The 26,393-nt window shown below is 39.0% G+C and overlaps 1 protein-coding gene across 1 annotated transcript; it reads right to left on the reverse strand.

Annotated features, from left to right (window-relative positions):
* Positions 1 to 213: 213 nt before the first annotated feature.
* Positions 214 to 26,006, reverse strand: RPP40 (ribonuclease P/MRP subunit p40). The gene is made up of 8 exons (XM_036735811.1): positions 25,784 to 26,006; positions 19,373 to 19,517; positions 8,262 to 8,330; positions 8,043 to 8,138; positions 6,868 to 6,993; positions 2,940 to 3,138; positions 2,658 to 2,792; positions 214 to 1,470 (listed from the first exon to the last, which is right to left on the reverse strand). Exons 1-8 carry the CDS (start codon positions 25,904 to 25,906, stop codon positions 1,272 to 1,274), a joined length of 1,092 nt encoding a protein of 363 aa, XP_036591706.1. The 5' UTR covers positions 25,907 to 26,006; the 3' UTR covers positions 214 to 1,271.
* Between the last annotated feature and the right edge of the window lie 387 nt (positions 26,007 to 26,393).

Below are 26,393 nucleotides of genomic sequence, written 5' to 3' on the forward strand. Positions count from 1 at the left end.
AGAACCAGGAAAATACTGTACACAGTTATCAGCAACATTGTGCGATGATCAACTATGAATGACTCAGTTCTTCTTAGCAACACAATGATCCAAATCAAGTACAAAGGGCTCACAAATGCTATCCACATCCACATAAAGAACTGATGGGCTCTGGATGCAGAGCGAAGCATATTTTTCCACTTACTTTATTCTTTTTTGTGTTTTTTTTCCTTTTGATCTGTTTCTTCCTTCACAACTATGTTTAATATGGAAATATGTTTTACATGATAGCACATGTATAACCTATATCAAATTGCCTATCATTTTAGGAAGACAGGAAGGGAGGGTGAAAATACTGGAACTCAAAATCTTGTAAACAGGAATGCTAAAAATTGTCTTAATATGTAATTGGGGAAAAAATAAAATACCATTAAAATGCATAAAATGCATTAGTTTATAAAGGAAACCAGTTATACTGAAATACTGTTATTAAAAAAAAATTTTAAAACAAATTCATGGACCCTGGGTTAAGAACTACTATGCTGGATGAATCTAGTCTTTCTGCTGTAATTAGTACTGACTACCTTGGAAGCTGCAGAAAAAAATCTCATCTCTAGCTTTAGTAACTATCTGCCAAGTCATACTCAATGGGCCATTTTGAACTGAATCAAAAGGGAATTCACCTTGATCACTGGATCATCAATCACAACTATACAGTGTCTCTACAGTAGATCTTCTCATTGGTGCTTCTTGTCTGCTCCCGCCAGTTAAATACAAATCCTTGGATGCTGACCCTGGCCCACTCCCTCAGAAATCTGCTGTACTCCTGCTTTCTCTTAATTGCCTGAGACTTGAGGGCTCAGTATTTAGCCTGTCCTTTCAGTTTCTCAGTTCACCACACAAACAAACCACAGAGCTGGTCCTTTCCAAGTGGCAGGGCTTTGCTGGTTCATTGTCCTAGGAAGTCCTTGGCCTAACAGCTCCCAGTCTTGGCTTGGCCTCCCTTACAGCTGCAGATAAGCCACACTGGCATTAGTTTTTACAAAAATGCAAAGTGACTGGCAATCATTCCATTAGGTTACCCCAAAACCCTTTGAAATGAGCAGAAAAAGGGTGTGAAAAAAATTCTGGTCACCACAGCAAACAACACCCCGAAACAGAACATTAGTCTTGGCATTACAAAAAAAATCCATCATACCATATAAACATCCTAAATATGCAACTTCCTTGTAATGAAGGCTTCCAAAGTCTACCAGGAAAAAAAAAAAACCCAAAGGCAGCTTTATTTATTTTCATGGTGGACAGTCATCATTGGCCCCCACAGCCATTTGAAGCCAGTAGTCCTGATTGCTGAAAATAACAAAGTTGTACAAGTGTTCTCCTCCTTTTCGAAATCCATGTTCATTTTCTCTCCAAGACACAGGGCTGTCTGCAAATCCCTGGACAGACAAGGTGACCCAAGGAGTTAACTTTGGGTCATCAAAATAATGACTAAAAGAGAGGAGAAAAAAAAAAAGCTTTAGTTAAATTGGAACAAAGGAATAAGAACATTTGAAAAAGACTGTTTGCTCACATAGAATAACCAGTGAATTTGGAGATGTTCTATTCGAACAAGTCAAAATGTTAACTTTAGATTACAGCACTAAGAAGATGCTCATTAAACTCCTGCTGTCTTCTGTAAATATAACAAATGTAAATGGATATAATACACATAAAACATACTCCAATTGTTACCCTACTCAGCCAGAAATCCATTTACCAACAAGCCATCCGTAAAGTGCACAGTAATCATTTCCCTCCCTGGGCATTCAGACTCCACTGTTGCTATGTTTACATAGACTTCTTTAATTGGAACAATGAGAAGGCATCGCTCCTCCTTTAAGTGTTTTCACAATTCTATTATGGGGAATTAAAGCACTATGCTAACATGAGAGAGAGAGAACAGAAATTGTATTGGAGTGAAAAAGCAAAAGACAAACTCCATAAATGTTTAAACTTAAAAAAAAAAATTATGGGAATCTGTCTTGATAAATAAAACTAAACTGAAGAAGGCTCCCTAGATTGAACTGGTACACTAGTTAGCAAGTCTCTTCTTTGTTGTGAACTGCACATAGCAGAGATTGTGCTTTATGTAGCCTTGTAACCCCCAGTGCCTAGCACAACATATAGCACAGAGTAGGTGTTGAGTAAGTGCTAACAACAAGTGATTTGAGCCTACTAATATTATCTGAAAAAACAATGAATGTTTCATATGGTGGGCACACAATGAATTTTCATCTCTATTAATATTAAAAAAACAATTATTTTAACAAAGAACTCCATACTATGGCAGAGTAAAATATATTGGAATATAGAGTGTAATTACCAGTTTAAGGTAAATACACAGCAGCAAATGGATGAGTCATGGAAAGAAATTTACTTTACAAAAAACTAACACTTTGCTTCCAATATTTTTATGCTTTCTTTTCCAAAAAGAAACAAGCTATTTCATCATAGCTATTCCTAATAATCATTCTAGCATACCACTTAAGATGACAACATTACTATCCCAAGAGACGAAGAAGGAAAGAAAGGCATTTGTGAGGGAACTCCCCAATTCTAAGCAGTAAGATTTAAGGTCCAGAAGAGATCATTAAAACAACATATCTGCATAGACAGACAAACAAGATTTTTCTCACCGCAGCTGTTCCAGTAACAGGCATATCTTCTCAGAGACTATGAAGCCAGTGATTGTGCACAAATATGCTTTTTCCACCAATATATTTGGCTGAGGACAGCAATAGGTTGATAGAAAACTGAATGACTGATTATTTCTGCCACAAAACAGAAAAAAAGAGAGACATAAACTATACATTGGCATCTGCTACACAATCATTCAGTGGAATAAGGACAGTTTTATTTCATTTTTGTTTTTTAAGAGCTGGTCCCACATAAGATTATAGCCATCCTTGTGTACCTACAGTTCTACGTTACTGAAGACAGCACCAAGCCAGTCAAAGAGTTCTGGTGCACTGCACGATTCTTCAGGCTTTCCCTCAAGTTCTCCACTCTGTAGCAATGGACACTGAAGATCTTGTAACGTGCTCAATGCTATTTTTGGCTGATGCTCCTGAATTTGGTATTTGGAAAAGTATGACATCACTGTTGACTCTTCTGCACCTTAAACACAGCACACACCATTGTTTGGAAAAATGTAAATTTAAAATCACTCAGTACAACAACAACCCATTGAAACAGTCCTCTTGGTGCCTCTGAATGATGTAGAGAAGGTCTGAAGAGCAAGGCTAAAAGATGTTATGAGGTCTGTATTTAAACCATTATGGTCTTGCTCAGCAGCTCATGCTGGGCTCCAGAAATTTGATCTTTTTCCTTCCCATTTTCTCTGGAAATGAAGCATAGTTTTAAATCCAGCTGATATTATGTGTCAAGCTGAATTAGCTAATCATGTGCTTAATATAGCAATTTCGACTGAGTGAAATAAAATTCATAATTCACATACAGAACACTGCCATAGAAAGAGAGAGGTCTCGAGGTTATCCGTAAAGAAAACAGAGAGAAGGAACAAAAATGATGAGGCTTTTTTTTCATGTAAGCTGGCACTTAAAACAGTAACACTGGACAGTCACTGAGCAATATATAACTTAGTTATGGAAATAAAGCTTGCCTCCCCACCCCAAAGCACCTAGAAATAAGAGCCTGAATGGATGGGTAAAGTGAAAGGGCTGGGCTGTAGAATAAGATGAACAGTCCTGAACCACAGATCAAGCAGCATCACTTCCACACTGGACTAGCACACTTTAGATGAGAATGCATGCCAAGCTAGGGATGGGAGTTTTTCCTATCTTCTTGTCTTTATCCCATAGTTCCAAAGTCATGTTTGAAAACATGTCATTCCCTGCAGGCCCCCACACAAACTAGGTACTCTGAGGGGACTGGATGAGTATATTTAGCACATGAGAGTCTTCTGTTTGGGAACATATTGTCTAAGAGCTTGATTAGAAGAGAGGTCACATTAAAGTGAATCAAGGTCACATTAAAGTGTTTTCATTCCATAAGCCTTACATTTTAAAATAGGAAACCAGGTTTTGAGGCTGGTTCTAATAAAAACTGAAATCCTTACTCAAACAAATGGCCTTGAAAATCAAAGACTAAGCAGACCATAATTAAACAAATATTTATTAAGCAAGGACTATATGCAAGGTCCCCAACAGAGGCAGCATGGCATAGTGTATGAGAATTTTAAGTTCTAAAAATTTTTATATTTTTATTCTGAACTTAAACACAAAAAAGAACATTACTATACACACAGAATACAAAGGTTGCATTGTGAAAACATAAAACATCATTTCATACCACTTGCTTTTCACAAAGAAAAGTAAAAGAATTCCACATGATCTTCAGAACTGTCCTACTTGTCTGCACTTCCTTCTGAACTTCTTTCTGTTTTCTCCTATGCTTTTAAAAATGCCTCCTCTACCCCTCCTTTCTTGGCATCACCACGGCATCACCCTCATTTCCCTCTCAATTAAAAAATGAGAAAAAAATCCTTGTAACAACTAAGCACAATTAAGCAAAATGAATCCACATGGTGGCCCTAAGCAACTATCTATGTCTTTTTCTGCACCTTCAGCCCAAAGTCTCTCTATCAGGACCTCTGGAAACATGGCTGGTCACTGCATTGGTTTATTCCAGTTTTCAGGGAGTCCATTACTTGGGTAAGGCTTGCCAAGTTTCTATTCTAAGCAACTTTTTCTCTTTTCAATTCTTTATTCCAGAGCTTTTATTTCATTTGTTTGTTTTGTTTGTTTTAGGCATTCATGTGTTTCTTGGGGAAAATAGATTTGTTTTTTCCTTTGAGTCTTTGTTTGCTATTGTTACAAACTTACCTGCTCCTTCTTTTAAGAGATCTCTAAATGTGCAATAATTTTTGATACTGGTCAGTGCTTTACTTGATTTACTCATCTGTCTAGCTGTAGTTCTTGAATTTAGGCTTTGTGCCAGGACCAGGCTCCGGCCTTCTTCCCCACCTCCCACCCCCAGCTGTACTTCTGGCCTTGCTTGGTCTCTCCTGGGTCTCTGGGGTTCCTAAGCTGACCCCTTCCACCTCCTGGGGGCAGAACCATCAGCATCTCCTCCTCCCTTCCCAATCTCTGAGCTTTAGAATACTGGATCTTTAGGGCCCTATTTGGTATCTCAAGACAGACAGTTATGGACCTCAGAGCCCCTGGGCCTGGACTGTCCATATCTCAGCACTGTAGCTACACTGATGAGTACCCCAATGTTCCCTTCCCTAGGACTTCCATGGTCCTCACCTTGGGGCTTTCTGACCACCTGCTTTTTTCATTAGTGAGAAGAAGTTATGAAGTGCAGAAGAATATGAGGAGCATAGTGTTTAGAGCTAAAAGGAACCTTAAAGACTTGCTTCAACCCCTCAATTTACATGAGGAAACTGAGGTGCAAGGTAGTAAGTAGAAGATATGTGAACCCAAGTCCTATGTCTCTACATCCAGGGGTCTTTATTGTCTCTGGACCAAATTACCTCAAATGGTCAATGGATCCACAAGAACAATGCTTCTTAGCCCCAGGAAGAAGAATTCAGACATATGTGGAAGTTATAAACACAGATTCTGGTTCAGAATAAGAAAACAAAAGTTCTAAGAGTGAACAATACAGCAGCGGAATGCAATGTTTTGGAGGACAGTGAATTCTTCATCATCAGACACCTTCACACAGTAACTGGATAACGATTTACCAGGGATGTCATAGAAGGAATCCCTGCCAAACACAGGTTGGACTGGATGACCTCTGGGTCCTTCCCACTGTTCCCAGATGTGTGGACCTTGGGTATTCCTGTTTGGGAAGGCAGGAAGGTCCCCTATCTCACCTACCCAGTATAACAGTCTGAAGAATCTTCTGGAGGAGCTAGAGGGAGAGGCAGGGCTCAGGATGAAAAGAGTTCCTTTCTGGTCCTCCCTCCAGTCTATAGGTGACAGCTTTACTTTTAGAGAGGTAGCCTGCTCAGTGAAATTTATGAGAAGTTCCCAGTCCAAAAATATCTCCCCACATAATTATCTGAAATTCCTTAGAATGGCACTGGGAGGACAGCGGGAAAGGTTGGGGCTGTTACTGATAGTGTAGTAGAGATACATTTAATTAGAATGCTTTCCTAGCTGAGACACACCAATGAGATTCATTTCTTGAGGGGAACAAGCACTTTGTATAGAATGTAGCATATCATGAATAGGAAAGTAAGCAGTAAAGGGAGGTGGTGAAGCACAGGGTGGTTTGGGCAGTCCAATGACAACATAACAAAAGGAGTGTTTGGAGATGGCAACCTATCAGAGAAGCTTTGTCTACCTGTCAGGCTGATGCCACCCTTTCCTCTCTCTGGAGGGCAGGCATTGCTTCTTTTTAACCAGGGTGAGGAAAGGGAAATTTCTTGCAATGATCTGACTCCATGATTCAATGAACAAGAACCTAAAGAGTCTTCCAGGAGCAAAGACTGGCTGTAGATTGGAATATTTTATGCCATACAGACATGCAAGGCAGAAACAGAGTAAGAAAAGTGCTTCCTATTGAAGGACTAAAAGAATTACTTGAGTCTTCTATGATTTCACTCTGACCACAGTTCAAGAAACGTACCAACCATGACTATCCAAATGATTAGCCCACACAAAGTCGTACTATGCAATGGGAACATTTCTGCTCCTGACCATGGATGCAGAGCTGTGGTAAATCCAAGATGGTTTGTTTTTCCTGACTAACTTTATAACCACCTTCCCCTCCCCACCATAGAACTGAACCACCATTCAATGTTCGGCTGACTCCCTTCAATTTATCAGCTGAATTTCAACTTCACAGTATCATTACAAAATGAATTCCCAATACCTTCATGATGCCAAGCCAGAAGGAAATTGAATTTCAGTGGTTTCTTTTCATTCAAGGCCCAAGATGCTCTTTTATACTTCTTTGACTCAGGACTGAAGGACGAATCCATCAAATCAAGGGTAACAACTTGAAAAGTTGAAAAATAAAAAAAAAAAGAACACGGCATATTATTTATCTCGCATAACTTACACCACACTAATAAATTTTATGCTAAAAAAGTTACAAAAAAAGCTTTATCATTTTACCTACTTGTCAGTAGAGCTTCCTAAAACCTAGCAAAATTATTTTTGTGTTCCTTTTGTCTACAAAAGAAAATTTCTTGAGGAACTATATTTCTAACACTGAAAACAAGGAACATTTTTTCCTTCATTCTCTGCTTAGGCAACAATTTAAGACAACCATTTCCAACAGATGAATCACATTCTACTGGTATACCTCAAAGCCTTTTTCCAACTGATCTCCAAGGCTCTTGCTATCGATATGCCCAACTCTCACACAACTCACAAAGATTCCAAGTAAGAAGGGCAGCCTGGCCGTCAACCCTCTCATCCCACTGTCCCTGTCAGCAACTTCACTCCCTCTGGGGGAATTCCAAAACGGCACTTCAACAGAAATAGTTAAGAAACCCTGACGATGATGATGATGATGGTGACACCAATACAATAATAGCCAGCATTTATATAGTTTTAAGATTTGCAGAGTGCTTTACAAATATCTTAATTGATAAGATTTAGGATATCACCATTCATTGCTTTTTGTTGTTGAATTTAAAGCCTATAGGCCAAATATGTCCACTTAAGTTGGGAATGTTGGAAGCAAAAACACTTCAAATAAATCCTCATCTTCCTGAAACAAAAAAAGACAATTGACACAAGGATTTCTATTTAAACCTAAGATCACCTCTGACTTGTTAAAAAATAGTGGAATCTTTATTTATTGGTTGATGTCTTCTCTTTTTATATCCTATCCATTTCCAAATATATCCCTCCCCTCTCTCCCTACTCATCAAGCCATCCCTTCTATCAAATATATTAAGAAAAGATAAGAAAAAAAGGCATTTCAGCAAAACTGATACATCATCTATATCTAAAAATATATTCAATATTCCATATGAATTCCCCCCAACCTCTGTATATGTATGGGAAAATATCAATGAATTCTGTACCAATACTTACTGTATCTCATGATTTTTCTGCCAGAATGTTGAGATGGGCGACCTTGAAGTCCCATTTCTTCGTAAGTGTCTTTGTCCAGGGACAAAATTAGCTTCCCTATACATCAAATCATGATTTCCATGAAAAGCATACTAAAAACATAAGTAGGTTTTCTATAAACTAAAAGAAAGTAAGCCATATTCAATTGTCTGGTGTTATTAGGAATAAAAGAAATATTACCGTTGGGTAACAGGGCAACAGTATTGTCTTGATCAATATTTGTATTATATGTTAGGGCATAACAGGAACCTGTAACAGAAAAATAAGCCCAAAGAAGAGATTAAATGGAAAGTAAAAACAAGCACCATACTGGTAATAATCAGTTTAGACAGATCAAATACAGGTGAAATCCTCAGGATGACTCAAACCCAGTCATGGGGGATGGCAGGGAATACTAGCCAACTGACCACTGATTCAAATTATCCACCTGACCATGCATAGCAGTGACTGCACCAAGAGAAAGTAAGAATATGAGAAAAGCCATGTTGCTACTAAATCACTCTGTTCCAGTAAGTTCAAGTTGGATCTTGAGAAATAAAGTAAGGACTTAGCGACAAAGGAGATTTGTCTTCTTTTGCCACAATTGATCTAGGTAGCATTTTGTTGTTTAATTGAATTTTTTTTCCAATTAAAAAGGATTTATGTTCTCTCCCTCCCATTTCCCAAACCCTTGTGGGAGGGGTTGGAAAGAATGAAAAGCAAACTCTTTGTAACAAATATGCATAGTTAAGCAAAACAAATTTCCACATTGGCCATGTCAACTAACATATTTCTCATTTTGCAGGGGGGGAAGGCAGGGCAATTGGGGTTAAGTGACTTGCCCAAGGTCACACAGCTAGTAAATGTGTCAAGTATCTGAGACCGGATTTGAACTCAGGTCCTCCTACCTCCAGGGCAGGTGCTCTACTCACTGCTCCACCTAGCTGCCCCATCATTCTGCATTTTGAAACCATCATCTCTCTGTCTCCAATCAAGCACAATTCCGGAAGACTGACGAAATGGCGTGATGAAGCATGCTACCTATGTAGGCAACATTTTCAGCAACAGTTTTGATGGCTGATACCTCCGTGGTGGAGCGGCATTACTGGGATTAAGATGGACAATGATCCTTTTATTCAAAGGAAAGTTTCCCAGGCAGCAGAAAAGGATTCCCATAGGCTAAAATTTGGCACACTCCTAAGATTCTAGGCAGATATTTTTGACTTACATAAATGAAAAAAGACCATTCAGGGATCTAAAGCTTCATATGCTTGCTAAATCTGGCTGGCAATTGGTTCTAATTTATAACTTATCTGTTGGGAGAAGAAGGATTTTCCTTTGCAATTCAAATTACAGTGTTCCAATCTCTAGCTCTATAAGCAAGGATGATCCTGGTGGTACTTAAAATGACCCATTCAACTAAAAAGAGCCACTGAGGGAGATCATTCAAAAAACCAACAACAATCACCCCTTTTTTCCATCACATGACCACCCCTGACCTATGGCACTTAGAATCCAACAATTTTGCTAATCTAAAGGTTTTAGAAAGCTGGTGCAGTTTGCTTACTCATTGTGTTAGGTGTTCATTCAACTTGTAAAACATACACACTGACCAGTTGATCAGTCTCCTGGGTGCTGCTACTGGGTACTGAAAGCCATTGGAGGCCAGGTTTCTCTAAAGCATACACATTCTAGGAAGTAAAAAAAAAAAAAAAAGCAACCCCTCTCCTGCCCCACCCCCAAAACACAAACCTTTTTACCCTAATTTGGATTTGGACATAAGGATACGAGCAAAGTCTTCCACTAGCTTTTTGCTTAAATAATCTGAATTGAATCACATCCTCTAGACACAGTAGGTGATGTTTCTCTCCTAAACACCTAAAACACCAGGCTTATTCTTGTTGGGGAACGTTAGCACTATAATGGTTCTACTATATTTATACCCATGCTTGAATTTTTAAAAAAGTTTTCTAAAATGGGCTTGATGTAATTCAAGGGTTTTATCAAATTCTTTTCCATTCTTATTCTCAGTCCTGTCATATGCAGGAGTTAATACAATCCAACGGGCTAATTTGGAATTATAGATAAAAATATAACTAAAATGTTCCAAAACCCTTCACCCAGAGATCCCATGCTTAGGTATATATTCCAAAGTCAAAGCCAGAAAGACATACCCAAAAATATTCATAGCAGCAAAGAACTGGAAACAAAATAGATGGGTTATCAGTCAGAAAATGGCTAAACAAATTGTGATATGTGAATGTAGGGCAATATTACTGAACCAACAGAAACTATGAATCTGGAGAATTCAGAGAAGCAAGGGAAGACTGACATGAACTGAAGCAGAGTGAATGAAGCAAACAAAAGATAGAAACAATACACACAAGGATAACAACAATGTGTTAAATGAAAAGAACAAAAAAACCCAAGACTGAATGCCGCATAATTTATGTAATTAAAATGACCAAGAAAATATACTTCCTTCCCTTCCGGGCAGAGGTGAGAAAAATTGGGTGTATGGAACATGGCATATCACATCAGACTGCATTACTATGCCGGTTAGTTTTCCCAAAGTGCTTCTCCACCTGGCACTCACCCACCTGCCCCACCATTACTTGTCAAGTTCATTGCATCCTAGTATTATATTTCATTAATTCGGCTTTTTGATCAGTTTCATCTACATCAACTACAAATTATATGAACACTAAATGGCAAGAATCAGTCAAATTCATTTCAGGACAAGGACAAGGCCAACGTGGTTTGCTTAATTATTCTTACTGTCTACAAAGGATTTCTTTCTATATCTCTCTTTTTGGGGCTTTTGGGGGTTTGGATATAAAGATGAGAGCAAAGTCTCTATGGCAATGTGCTATTTCTTCCCTCCCAGCCACTGCTTCCACTAGCTTGCTACTGAAATAACCTAAATTAAATCATGTCCTCCAGACACTGCAGGGGGTGTTTCTCACCATAACCCAGAGTAAAATACCAGGTTTACTCTTGTTGGGGGGCAATCAGTACTATAATGGGTTCTATTATACCCATGCTTGAATTTTTTAAAAAGTTCTTTCTAAATTTAGCTTGATTTTAAAAAAAGAAAAGAAATGCTCCATTGAAGCATTTTGAAAAATGCAAAGAAGGCCTTTCAGATGGAAAAAGAGATACATAGGACAGCTTTGAAAGTAACATGTTGAATTTATTATGTAGGTTTTTTTGAGTAAGCTATACATAACAGAGATTTTTGATTTCACATTTCTCTTTCCATTCTACTTCGTATACTGAAATTTTGTGTATGTTTGTTATGTTCCGAATGTTAAAAAAAAATCCTTCTAGAATTATGTATGTAGCTAGTCTACTACTATTGTGGTGGTGTTCATGAAAGTACAATTTCACTGTGCTGGGCAAGTGAAACGACCAAGAACTAGTTACCCAAGCAGCTATGGCAGAGTAAGCTGGTAAGGCAGAACTTCTAGCAGAATTCCCTAAAACATGAAAATAAAATTGAAAACAAATTATATAACCAGGGGCTATTGGGTTACAACTCGAACAGACTCATCAGGTAAAAAGAAGTTCACAGAACAACATTCAGTCCAGACAAAAGCTGGGATTCGCTTGGGGAATCTTCAGCCTTCTAAGGTATGACTGTGTCTTCAACAGTGGAATCTTGAGCATTATTTTATTGTGCACATTTAAATGGAAAAAGAGACTGAATGAAGAAAGAATCAATCTGCTCCCCAAGCAGAGTGCTGGCCCTCCCCATCCCCAATGAATAGTTCAAGAAACCCAAATTAACTGTGTTCAGATTTTTTAAAGTCGTTCCTGAGGAAAGACTTCTAGACTTCTATTGACTCTAATTTGGGTTTGGACCTGAGGTAGGCTCAAATTCTGCGTGGCAATGTGCTGTCTCTTTCCCCCAAACCCTACCACCAGCCTTTTGCTTATCTTTTCTTGGAAGCTGGCTCCTAAAGGTCTAGGCTGGTCCTTGGGTCCAAAGCAAATTTGTCAAGGCTGAGACAGTTTTTCTTGAGCAAAGATTTTGAGCAGAGGCTACACCACAAAGTCTAAGTGTTAGGAGGAGAAGAGCCACAAAGATACCATGCTCTGCAAATAGCAGCTGCAGACGTAAGCCATAGTACAGCCTTCAGAAAAGGCAAAGCAGGGAGTATCGATTGTGTACGGATCTTGTCAGCCACAGAGTAGCTGTGTATTTGAAAACAAAGACAGCAATATCATTTATCTTCATTGGTCCTCATAAATGGAAGGCTCAACACTAGAAGGTGGACCACCAAGTAATGAATTTTCTGGAAATGGCAACCCATGAAACAGCTCAGCACACAAAAGCCACTCAGTATGTACCATGTAATGGAATGGCAAAAACAGGGCATAGAACACTGAGAAACACAGTCCTTAGACTGTTTACAAAAATTAATTTAATTGTTGGTACTTTTAATGTGTCATCTTTGTCCAGAGATCAATTAGGAGAAAGTCTACAAGATGAACTGAACCAGTTTCATGTTGACATCCTCACTATAAATGAAACCAGAAGCTGTAATCAAGTTGCAGCCAAATGGATTCTGCTCAAAAGGAAAATAAAGGACTTGGAAGAGTTGATTTCACTATATAACCCAAGGCAACAAGAAACGGAGAGGAAAGCTTGGCCCTGGAGAAGAGATGAGAAAACACAACACCCTTTTTGGGTTGAAGGGGTGAGGAGACCATGAGTGCGGAATGTTGTTTTGGTGTCAAGCATGATCAGCATGCTGTTTTGATTTGCTGATTTTGAAAATCTTTGTTCCTTGTGAAGGCTTACTCCAGAGGAGAGGTATATTTGTAAGTAAATAAAAAAGAAAAAGTATCAGTAAACCTTTTTTTTTAAAGCAAAGGCAAACACATTATCATGAAAAAATTACAGATTGTATATCAATATTCACTCCAGAGGATGAAGTAAAGACACACTTTGAAGAACTTGACAAGATCTTAAAAATTTAAGTCAACTTCTACCTGGGTACTGAAGGACTTCAACACTACAGAGGGCACTTAAGAAGATGGTGGAATGCGCTGGAAAACATGGTTTGTGATTAAGAAATCAGAGAAGCCAAAGATTTGAATATTTTTCTCCAAGAGGTTCTCAAACTTATTTGGCAAAATGCTCCCTTTTCAAAAAAAAAATGTACTCAGCAGGCCCCTGGCATTAGGTTAGGTTAACCCTTATTTTTATTCAATGCCCCCCAATTACTCCCAAGACTACTACTGGATATTTTAAATATTTTCCCCAAGAATGAATACTTTCTCCAAGAACACAGTCAGAAAGTGCTGGATGTTGCAAGTATTCAACATCATAAAACATTAAAACCAAAATCAGAATGAAGGATAAAAATGAGAAAATAATGGTGCAATTATGGCAGTTCTAATCTAATCTATTAAAACAGTCAACTCCAAAAAAATGGGAAACAGACAAAAGAATGTTGACTTACCCAATCACCATTTCTTGGCAAAGTTTAAAGCAGTAACTAAAAAGAATCCCAAAAGGCCAAGAAATCATCTCAGCCAAACACCTGAGAGCTGCCAAAGTGATTTTTCTGAAAGTACAGGTCCAACCATGCCACCTTCCTAATTCAAAAAACTCCACTGGCTCCCTGTTCAACTTCAGGATCAAATACACACACACACACACACACACACACACACACACACACACACGCACACACACTTGTATAACTACATATACATACATGTATGTATGTATATGTATGTATATAAAATACTTTGGCATTGAAAGCTCTTCACAACCTGGCACCTTCCTACCTTTCAAGTATTCTTCCCTTTTACTTTCTTTTAAGAACTCTGATCCAGCCATTCTGATCTACTTGCTGTCCCTCAAACATAATTTTTTATCTCCTATCTCTGTGCCCGTGTACTTGTCCCTCATGCCTGGAAAGTTCTGCTCTTTACTTCCACCTCTTAGAAGACCCAAGCTGCTTCAAGATTGAGCTCAAACATCCCCTTCTGCGGGAGGCCTTTCCTGGTCCCCTCAACTGCCAGAGCCTCCCCTTCTATGGTAATCTTTCATTCACTCTGGGTATATCTTCTACATATCTAATTATTTATATGTTGTCTCCCCCAATGAAATGTAAATTCCTAGAGGGCAAAGACTATTTTAGCCTTTCTTCAATGCCTGCCACATAGTAAACACTTAACAAATGCTGTTGATTGTTCTGTTCTCTTTTTTGCATTTAAAAAAAAGTTTTAATGACTCTCTCTTATCTTTTGTGGCTACCCTATCCCTACCACAACTCTTACTCCCATATAAAAACTGTTTTTAAAAGAAAGAAAAAAGCCCTCATGATATGCATTGTCAAACAAAGTGTATCTCCACACTGGCTCTGTCCAAAACTGCACGCTTTATTCTGCATCTTGAGCCGAACGCTTCCATCGGGAGGTGGGAAGCAAGTTTCAACATGAGTCCTCTGAAATGATGGCTGGTCACTGAGACTGATGCAGTCCTTCTTACTTGGTTTTCTTGACAACGTTGTTGTTGCTAATTGTTCTTCAGGTTCTGTTCACTTCACTCCTCTTCAGTTCAAACCAGGGTTCCCAGGTTGCCCCTTAACTCTCTTCTTACAGTCCAATAATATTCTATTACATTCATAAACCATAATTTATTCAACCATTCCCCAGCTGATAGGTACTCCCTGAGTTTCTAGTCCTATAACAAAAAGATGATATCTATGCCCCAAATGACTAAACTATACTGCTGCTGGTGCAGTGATATCATTACTAGGCCTACGTTTCTGGAAGGATAAAGAGAGAGGAAAAGTACCCATAGTTATATAAGTCACTACATATATATGTGTGTACATGTATATATCTTTTTATGTATGTATACATATGCACCATATACATCATATACATAATACATACATACATATATGAGAATGTGTGGGACAATAATCCCCCAAAATGAAATAACAATCAAAGGTTTCTCAAGGTAAAGACAGAGGCTTTATTTGCAAGTCTCACGAGAATTGGGTATTGCCCACTCCAGAGTGGTCTGGGGTAGGGAGGCAAGTTTCAGATGGCAGACATGCAGTTTATATACCCCTTAAAGGTCCCCCCCTCCAAACCCCCTTACAAAACAATTCTAAGAAGCCCCAAAAAACCCCGGGACCTCTATCCCCATCCGTGGGGGTAGTTGGCCTCACATTCTCGAAACAAGGAAAGATTCTTAATCTAACACCTTAACCTCAAACTAACAGACAGCAGTTACAGGCATGCTCACCTTATGTGTATGCAGGATGTGGATATATGTGGTGTATATGCAAGTTTAAGGGGGGGGATGGGTTAATTTTTAAACTCAAAGATAGAATTCAGGTGTTATGGAAGCTAAAATATTAAGTATCCTTTTCCTTAAATGAGAGACTTTCATCCATCCCACTCAAGAACATTTGTAGTGGCATTTTTTTGTTGTGGAAGTGAGGGCCCATCAATTTGGAAATGGCTGAACAAATTATGGTGGCTATATGTAATGGAATATTATTGTGCCATGACAAATGACAAATATGATGAACTCAGAGAAACCTGAGAACACTTGTATGAACTGATGCAGAGTGAAATGAGCAGAACGAGGAGAACAGTTTCTATAATAACTTATCATGAATTTAGGAAATAGACAATGAAAGATGCTTCCGACCTTGTGGTAATGAGGTGATAGGCTAGAGCAATGGTGTCAAACTCAAATAGAAATAGATCCCTGCAGGCACATATGTACATAGTATCTTAGAAAATCATCAATTAACATTATCTATATTGTACTGTATTTTTATTTATTTTGTTAACTATTTCCCAATTACATTTTTAATTTGATTCAACTGTACTGCTCTGAGTTTGACACCTCTGGGCTACAGGTTCAGAATACACACACACACACACCCATTTTTTTTCAGACATACTTGATATGTCAATTTGTTTTGCCTAACTATACTTACTTATTGTAAGGGATGGCTCCTATATAGTAGGGGGAGTGTTGGTGGGTAGTGAAAGCAATGCAAAAAAAGAAGAGCACAAATGAGTGTTGGTGGGTAGTGAAAGCAATGCAAAAAAAGAAGAGCACAAATGAAGCATTAAAAATACAAAGATCAGAAAAAAGTTTAGAAGGGAATGCAGACAAGCAGCACAATTTTTGTACTATTGTGTTAAATTTAATATACACTTTTAAAATATCAGCATATGATAGAGGTTCAAAGTTTAATATATAATCTTCACTCCTAGTCACCTTGATTGATTGAAATGTTCATGTTTGTTGATGTTTAAAGTGGAAAGCATTCTAGCAGAAATGAGGTTTTGACTAATATTTTATACTATATACAATAAACTCAAAACGGGTACAAAATCTAAACATAAACATCAACTAAACAAATTAGAGAAGCAAGTGAGATTAACTTAACTAGAGAGACAGAAGAGATTACAGAAGATAAACAGAAAACTTTTAATTCCACACAAAATTGAACAATCTTTTACACAAGCAAACTAAAGACAGAATTAGAAGAAAAACAACTGAAGGGAAAATTTTCACAGGAACTATTTCTGATTAAAAAAAAAAGATCAGATATTCAAGATGTCTAGAAAATAGATACAAATACATAACAAAACCCACATCCCAATAGGTAGTAAGCTCTTGAAAGATACAAATACACAGTTCTCAAGTGAAGAAACTCAAATTATTAACAATCACAAAAAAACGCTCCAGAATCACAGGTTTCCAAAGTGGGTGATACCGCCACCTGAGGGCACTGGAACGATCGGGAAGCGGGGCAGTAGTAGTCTTGGGAGTAATTGAGGGGCACCGAATAAAAATAGGGGTTAACCTAACCTAACGCCACGGGCCTGCTGAGTAACTTTTTTTTGAAAAGGGAGCAGTTTGCCAAATAAGTTTGGGAACCTCTGTACATAATTAGTAATAAATAGCTATAAATTAGTAATAAAAGTAATAAAATAAAAAGTTAAAAAAGTAAAAATTAGTAATAAAAGCAAATTAAAATGTCTCTAAGGTAATAACTCACATTCGTCAGATTGACAAAAGGGGAAAATAGTAATTGTTGGAAGGACTACAGAAAGACAGGGAACACTAATGAATCGTTGGTGAAGCTGTGATTTGGCCCAGCTATTCTGGGAGACATAAACTATACACACACTCTTTGACACAGCATCTATCCTAAGGAGGTCAAGGACAGAAGGAAAGAGCCCATATGTACAAGACTATGCACAGGAGCCCCTTTTGTTGTCACAAATAACTGGAAACAAAGTAAGTGCCAATCAATAGGGAAATGGTTAAACAAACTATGATATATGAGTGAAGCTGAACATTAATGTGTCATAAGAAATGATGATGCTCTAATTTACACCTGACTCAGGCTATCCCCTCAGTTTAGGTTTGATACTGAAACAAAATGAAGCATGGACAATAATAATGATTTTTTAAAAAGCTAGCATTTACATAGGTTTGCAAAGCACTTTACAAGTACTGTTTCATTTGATCCTGACAACAATCCTGGAAGGCAGGTGCTATTACGGTTCTCATTTTACAGATGAGGAAACTGAAACAAACAGAGGTTAAGTGACTTGCCCAGAGTCACACAGCTCGTAAATGTCTGAGGCCAGATTTGGACTTTGGTCTTCCAGACTCCAGGTGCAGCAATCTACCCTGGACCACCTATGGTAGTATGCCATGCAACAGTTAATCAAAGGAGATCTACTTAGTCATAGGAGGACATTCAATAGCAATAGGCACTGTGAAGTTGGTTCAGCTGAGCAAAGCTCCCCTGTCTGAGCTGCCAATCACTTCCCATCAGTCAAGCACCAGACACCTCCCAGACCTCCTCATGGAGGAGGTCATGGCCACTTAGGCCATGAAGAAGTGAGGTCAACAGCCTAAGCTTTTAGCATCCCAAGCCAACTAAGTCTTCATGATGGTTTCAATACCTTTTAAGCCTATGGGTATGCTGGTAAATTCTTAATGACCTCTCTCCCAGAAAAAAAACAAGCACAATTTTAAGTGTAACCTGCTTGTGGTGACTGAGATGCCTCCAGTATAAATGCTCACTGAACAATCAGGGCAGCTAGGTGGCGCAGAGAGTAGAGCACCGGCCCTGGAGTCAGGAGGACCTGAGTTCATATCCAGCCTCAGACACGTGACACACGTACTAGTTGTGTGACCTTGGACAAGTCACTTAACCCCAATTACCCTGCCAAAAAACTGAACAATCTTGTCTAGACTCTAGTACACCTTAACTTCCATTGGGAGGAGAGGTCAGGCTACTGCTCTTCCCACTGATGAATATAACAAATTCAAAGAGATGAACTGAACAATCTTGTCTAGACTCTAGTACACCTTGGATTTGCCTAACTTCCTTTGGGAGGAGAGGTCAGGCTACTGCTCTTCCCACTGATGAATATAACAAATTCAAAGAGATGAACTGAACAATCTTGTCTAGACTCTAGTACACCTTGGATTTGCCTAACTTCCACTGGGAGGAGAGGTCAGGCTACTGCTCTTCCCACTGATGAATATAACAAATTCAAAGAAACCAAAAGGATTTGAACGAACTGAGGTAAGACAAAATGAGCAAAACTTGCACAATGGCCACATTAATAAGAAAACAACTCTGAAAAACTTCCTAACTCTGAGCAAAGCTGTGATCAATTGTGATTTCAAAACAGTGATGATGAGGCATACATACCTACCACATCTTAGAAAAGAAGTCACGGACTGGAGGTTCAAAATAAGACGCGCAATTCCTGATAAGCCCAAAAGTATTTATTTTTTGGACTATACATATTTGTTACGAGGAAGGGCTTTTCTTACAGAAAGGGGTAGAACGAATTAGTGGGTAGTGATAAAAATGCCCCTCAAAGGAAAATCAATATTTTTAAAATGCATAAAACAAAACAAAGTACAAAAGGGGATATAAACTTAAAAAAAACCCACTACGTATCCTAAGTTCAGTTTCTCACACAAACCTCTTTCCTGTATATTGAAAGGTCTGTGTTGTTGATAACTCTTAAATCATAATAAAACAAGGGAAAAATTAAAATACAAATGTTTCCTCTTGCAATCCGCTTCTCAGTGCTATGTGACTATAGAAAAGGAAAAATTCTCATAAATACAATATAAGGAGTTATGTAGAATGAAATCGCTTTACTGACGTATGAACGGAACACAAATAAAATACTACATGAAGAAAAAGAGACCTACGTACTGATTATTAATAGCTCCTGAGGACTAATCTTTACATACAAACAAACAACTATTTTCCTACCTTTTTTCACAAAGTTATTGATGAACTCATGTGCAATTAATTCATGAAGAGGCAAATTCTTCACCAAGTAGTATGGTCCAATTTCCATGACAAGATTTTTCAGTTCTTTTGAAAGTATCCCACATTCAGGAATCAGAAATGATACCTATATGAATGTGTAATAGAAACAGAGAACTTATTTCTACGGCAAGTAGTACTCAAGTTCATAAGGACAAAACAATTCAGCATTTTGAAAGCACCTGTTATATATAAGGCACTATGCTTGACCCTGGGCATTCAGAGAACAGAGGAGTCCCTGTTGTCAAGGACCTTACTTTCTGCTAGAATTCAACATATACAAATAAACATAAAAATAATAAGCTAGTGGCAATTCGAGAAAAGAAAGCTCTAGCAAGTGGAGAGCTCAAAAGGGCTTCACAAAGAGCGCAGCAAGCAAAGTAAGGCTTGAAGAAAGACCAGGACTCCGAAGCAGAAATAAGGAGGGAAGTGACGGAGTATTGATTTTGAGGAGCAGCTGGCTCAGACACAAAGTTGTGATGGAAAGTAGTATGAAATAAGACTGGAAGGGCAGGTTGCGGCCAGATTGCAGCTGAGGAGAGGGGGAGCATTCTTAAAGAAGAAAAATCAACTTATTTAAATTTCAAGGAGAATTTAGAAAAGATTTGTTTGATGGTATGCACCTTAACAAACAATACAACAACGGTACTAAGCAAAAAACCTTTTTAATTAGAAAGACTTTACACAGTTTTATAGTTTAGTATATAGAGTTTAAGCTATTTATGCTTAAATCTGCACTAAGACTTTTGGGACACCTTGTATATTGTTGCAATTTTCTCAACAAAGGTATTGTCAGGCTCTCACTCTAGGAATCCACTAGCACAAGGAGTAGCTGTTTTCTCTGGTACCTTGTAAAACAGTTCATTTATATGTCAAGAAAATAAAGCATCATTAAATGCCTCATGTCTCCATCTCCATTCTGAGACCAAAGAAAAGATGCTCAACTAATAAACTACAAAGAAAACTGCAAGTAGGCTCCCATAATCTCATTAGTGTCAAAAATTCTACAGGGCAAAATAGAGTAATGGGAAAGGAAACACACTGGCTGGTGCAGGAGGGTCATAGAGTTTACATCCAAAGCAAAGAAAATTCTGAAGATAAAAATGAGATGACCAAGTTGCTACTTTACATAATAATAGTAATGATGATGATAAATGACAGTTGGCATTTACATAGCCCCTACCATGTGCCAAGCAATATACTAAGCACTTTACAAAGATTATCTCATCTGATCCTCACGACAGCTTTGGGAGGCAGGAACTATTATTATCCCCATTTTACAGCTGAGCGAAGCGAGGCGACCAGAGCTTAAGTGACTTGCCCAAGATCACATAGCTAGTAAATGTCTGAGACTGGGTTTTAACTCTTCCCGATTTCAGAGCTTCATCCCCTGAGCCACCTCACTGTCTCTTTACACACAATAGCTTTAGACGGTGTTCAAAGTATTTATGTACCACGAGAGAAATGATACTGAAAATTTTCTCCCATTCTCTTGAGGACTATTTGTGTTTGAAGGGTCAGGCCTTACCTTCAAACACTCTGAAGACCAGGCTTAATTAATCCTCAGCAGATACACCAGTTGTATCCCCAATGCCTACAGCAGCACCTTGCATATGGCAGGAGCTTAATAAATGTGCTTACTTGAATTGTATTGAGAACCGTCTTTGTGGACAATATGCTGCATCCCACATATATCTACCATATGCCTGTATACTATTCTTATACTAATTTTAATTCTTCAAAGGCTGTGGTGTTTCATGACTCTCTCCCAGAAAGCATCACCTAGAGGAAGGGAGGGAATAAACATTTATATAGCACCTACTAAGTGCCGAGGAACATAAAAGTGTTTTTATGAATGTTATCTCATTTGATCCTCACAGTAGCCCTTCAAGGTAGGTGCTATTAGTATTCCCACGTTACAGTACAGGTAACTGAGGCAAACAGAGGTTAAGCTATGAGCCCAGGGTCACATAGCTAGTAGAGAAATATTGTTATGAAGAAATGGATCTTTGTCACAGAGAGTGGGCGGGAGATAACATAAGCACGATAGTCCAATGATAATTAAGCTAATTTCCTCCTCCTATTCAGTTCTGGGACCAGCTAACTATCAAACCTTGCTGCATGTCCAAGATACATATGCACAAATGGATCACATAGGCCAACTCTATAAATAGTCCATCCAATGGGAGGAAAATCTTTAAGGCAAAATTTTGTTCTCTATACATTTCAAACTGTGCAACTATAAACATGTAGCCTTCTATAGAATATTGTTTGGAAAATTCTGCCTGTTCCCTTCTCATACCACCTCAGACATACACACATAAACACGTGTGTATATACGTGTGTGTGTATGTGTATGTACACACACACATATATGTATGTATATACATAAGCACACATATATTTTCATAAAGATTTTTATAGAAATGGGAAAGGAGACATGAGTCAGTAGTTACTGACATTTTCACAATCACCCTTTTTGGCTAATAAGGCCCATTTTTTTCAATCATTTAACATCCTCTCCCTTTTCCCATAGCTTGAGAGCAGATTCTTCAATATCCACAAAACCGTTGTCTTCAGTATGAAGCTACCAATTCATGTAATTGGCTTAGTCAAGCTGCCCTTCCCATCTCTGTTCTGATTCCAAAGTCAGCTTTTTAAGTCTGACCATAGATTTGTTAGAGCAAAGTTTATAATACCACATTAGAAGAATGAAAATCAAGGCAAGTCCAGTATGAGCTATTCAAATAGGCTGCATATGTTTTAAAAAGGAGGGGCAGGGATGAATAAAAGAACAGACATTGCTACAAATGATCACTGTTTCCTAAAGAAGTTTAACCATCTTAAATCAACACAATGAAGAAGTCCAAAATCAATAAATACTTGATGTCCTTGGCAAATAGAGAGATACAGCAGTCAAGGGCAATATCCAATTAAAACATTCACTCTTGTATAAAATCTTACAGAAGGGCATTGTGGAAAGTTATAAGAAGCACCACCTCATGAACTAGTGAAATGCCATAAAGACGGAGAAAAGTTTACAGAAGGCTTTGCAAGGCACTCAGTTAACCCAGGTCATCCCCAAAGCATTTAGGAATAAAAGTGGAAGAACGACAGTATATCTAAAAAAAAAAAAGGAGGGGGGGAACAATCTTCTATGACAAACTATGTTATTTTCTCCATTGATGACAGTTAAGCTACTGTATTTGGACTCTTAACATCACAATCCTCTGATATTTTTTAGGAAGAAACAAAAACTAAATGGATAAAATAATTTAAAATGTAAATGGAAGTAAAACACCCAAACTAACATTATCTGAGGCTTTATCCTTCTAGTCTACCAATATTAGATTAAGTTGGTGATAAGAATCAGGTAAATGTCCCAGTGGGAAGCTTCCTGCCTCTGGTCAAGGAGACACCATACGCAATCTAGAGGGAATTTCAAACTAAACTATTTAAACAAGCTACAGACACTTTTTAAAAAATGGGAAATGGCTAAAAGAAGGGTCCCTGGAATATTTATTGCCTGACACAGCAAATGTGTTGACTTTGGAAAAGGATTATGAATTTAAAAAACACTGAAATAAATATCAATAATTGGAGATACTAAATGTTCAGGATTGTCAATATAATCAAAATGATAATACTGAATTAATTTACAGAAGTAGTACCATGGATCATTTTATAGAAATAAACAAAACAATAACAAAATTTATCTGGAGAAACACAAGGTCAAGAATCTCAAGGGTAATCAATCAACAAGTATTTATTAGTGCTAATTATTTATTAGATGCCTGGCACATCTACCATGTGCCGGCACTGGTGATGCAAGTTCAAAAAATTTAAGTAATCTTTACAGTGGAAAAAAATAAGCAGGAAGGAATGGGACCTAAAAGGACCTGATATCAAACTTATGATAAAGCAATAATCATCAAAGTTACTTGGTGCTAATTCAGAAACAGAAAAATTGATCAATGAAACAGAGAAAGTAAACAAGACCCAGAAGTAAATAAACATAGCAATGTAGTGTTTGATAAACCCAAGTTTATCAACTACTGGAGTAAGAACTCCCTATTTGACAAAAACTTCCAGTTAAACTGCAAACTTCCAGTAAAGAAGTCTGGAAGAAATTAAGTTTTTAGAGGACAGTGATATGGAAATCATCCAGTTTTGTTCCCAGTTGTATCAATAACTTAAGAGAACCTTTAGATAAATCATGTAATAAACTTCACACCTTGATTAATTTCTACACCTGCAAAACAGGGCCAGATATAGTGCTCCTTCCCTCTATCACTTCATCAATACATTCTATCAAAACAACTGCTAAATTTTATGAAGCAAACACATTTTTATCATTATGATATTTAGGTGAAGAGTTAAGTGTACTTTCTTCGTATAAATGTTCTCCTTCCCTCTCTCTCCCTCCCTCCATCCCTCCCTTTCTCCCCGCCCCTCTCTTCCCGGCCCCCCATTAGAATACAAGCTCTTTGAGGGTGATGAGGCACTTGTGTTTGGACCCTAAATTCTAACAGCCTCTGCTTGGGTGCCTGTGCCAGAATCCCAATTCCAAAACACATACAGTTCTCAAAACATATTCTCTCTCAGGCTCTCTCTCTCTAGGTAAAGGGCAGCCTGCCTCAATTTAATCTCTGCTTCTTCCTTCCTAAGCAGCTATGCAATAATAGATTGATTTTCAGATGCTGATAATTGACTGTACACTGAGTCATAACCATATTTACTGACCTTTCTAACACATATCCCAGACATAGCATTTTGTCTAACAAAACACTAGATGAGAAACTATCCCCTTTAGCCCCCAACAGTGAACTTAGTGACTTTTCACAGTAAAAACCACACCCCCAGTAACCCCTCTGTGGGCTATTTCCTAGAGAACCCTGGGTAATACACCTGCCCAATAGATACTAAATGTGCATGTTCCTTTAAGGACCACACCCTGAACACACCTTAACCACTCCCTAATCCCACCCTCAAATACCTGACATGTCCCCCACTTTAATCCCCTATTAGCTTCTATAAAGATTCCCCCTGTACCTCTTTATGGTTGCAGGTTCCCTAAGAACTCCTGCCCGCTGAAAAGCTTAACAAATCTTTGCCTCCTTGACTTAAAGAATGCTTGCCTGTGAATTCATTCCCAGCAGCCTCATCCAGGGAATTTTGGTTTGGGATCCCTGCATCCCTGGGTTTCTTCTCCCCCTCTACAAGGGCTGGGGCAGTTTTCATTTTTTTTTTCTTTGTGCCCTCTGCATTAAGCAGAGAACCTAACACAAACCAAGCGATTTAATATTTGTGGATTAATGTACTCCATAAAGGCAAGAGCTTTGTCTTTTTATTTATCTTTGTTTCTCCCTCACTGCCTGTCAAGATTACACTCTTAATAAATATTTAATGAAGTGAATTTAAGAATTTATTCCATTCTTCAGAGGTGTAATCAATATCATATTGCTTGCCTTTTCAAGGGGTAGGGAGAGCGAAGGGAATTTGAAACTCAAAATTTTTTAACATGAATGTTCAAAAATTTTTACATATAATTGGGAAATATTTAACAAAATAAAAATACATATATTTTTTAAAATCCCTACAAAGCACCCCCCCCCCCAAAAGTGGTTGACTTTGATTAGCGATTGCAAAGGAGAGCAAATGCAATGCCTCCTTTAGATTTGAAACCATTTCCAATTAGTACCTTTCGGAAATGTAATCCCCAAATTAGAGTTAACCAGTCTTTTGGCTTAAAAAGCAAAGTATCTAGATTCAAGAAACATCGGAAAAGGCAACATGATCATCACGAATATTCTTTTCACTGCCACCTACTCAGGGGTGACATCCATTGTGGCTCTAAACTCTGGAGGAAAGGGGAGACTGAAGAGATACCAGGAGTGTGCCCATCAATTTCCTGGACTTTTCCCAGCATGATACATGGCACTGGTTCTGGGGTTAGAAGACTGTGTTCAAGTTATTCCTCAGTTTCCCAATCTGTAACCTAAAAGAGTTGGACTGCTGGATCTCTCCATAGGGATCTTCCAAGTCTAGAACTGAGACTCCAAAAGCGAGTCCTATCCCGGCGGCATTGTGGAAGTTGTAGCCTTGGTAGGCGCCAGGACCCTCGGCCAGAGAAGCGGAGGAATACTACAACTCCCAGGATGCCTAGCGCCCTCCCAGTGCCGGGTAAGGGGGAATAGGACTCTAGGATGTGGCTGGGGAGAAGGCGTGGGGTGAGGAGCAGAGGTCCGCATACACTAGAGGGCAGCGCCGCATCCCCCCCTCCCCCGCCCCTTGATCCTGGGGGTGGCGCAGGACACGCCGGCGAGAGCGGAAGTTGCCATGGGCTGGACTCACCCTGTAGTTGTGGTAGTGCGTCTCCACGTGCTGCCGGTGCCGCGACTTGCCATGGCCGAAGTTAGACTTCTCACATACCAGCAAGTGTCGTGGCGTCTCCCGCAGCCTGCGCAGGGTAGACATGGTCGCCTGGGCCCGTTAAACACCCGGGGACAGGTGAAAATCGTATTTTGCCAACCAGTTTTCGCGCTGCGCACGCCCAGTACGGCTTCTCCGGTCTCCCACGTGGCTGCTGGGAAACACGCAGCCCGCGGCTCTGTGTCGGGATTGGACGAATCCTCCGGGGGGCGGTCCCAGTAAGAGGATAATTAGGAAAGGAGGGTCTAGGACGCGGCCGCCCTCGGTATAGCCCCTCCCCCTTCCCTCCTTTCCCCTTCCCCCCCACCCCCTCCCTCCTCCTGTCTCCTCCCTCCTCCCTCCTCTTCTCCCCCCTATCCATTTCCTCCCTCCCTCCCTCCCTCCCTCCCTCCTTCCTTCCTTCTCTGCTTTCCTCCTTCCTTCCTTCCCTCCCTCCTCCCTTCCTTCCCCTTCTCCCTTCCTTCCCCTTCTCCCTTCCTTCCTTCCTTCCCTGCTTTCCTCCTTCCTTCCTTCCTTCCCTCCCTTCCTTCCT

The sequence above is a fragment of the Trichosurus vulpecula genome, chromosome 1 (genome assembly GCF_011100635.1).
Source record: "Trichosurus vulpecula isolate mTriVul1 chromosome 1, mTriVul1.pri, whole genome shotgun sequence".
NCBI classification, from domain to species: Eukaryota; Metazoa; Chordata; class Mammalia; order Diprotodontia; family Phalangeridae; genus Trichosurus; species Trichosurus vulpecula.

What these genes read in the sequence shown, in the direction of transcription:
- RPP40 (XM_036735811.1), bottom strand. Translation starts at nt 25,906, where the DNA reads ATGTCTACCCTGCGCAGGCTGCGGGAGACGCCACGACACTTGCTGGTA. An exon ending in TGTTGCCCTGTTACCCAACG is followed by an intron (nt 8,139 to 8,261) that starts GTAATATTTCTT and finishes TTTGATGTATAG; the next exon opens with GGAAGCTAATTTTGTCCCTG. An exon ending in GTCTTCAGTAACGTAGAACT is followed by an intron (nt 2,793 to 2,939) that starts GTAGGTACACAA and finishes GTTTTGTGGCAG; the next exon opens with AAATAATCAGTCATTCAGTT.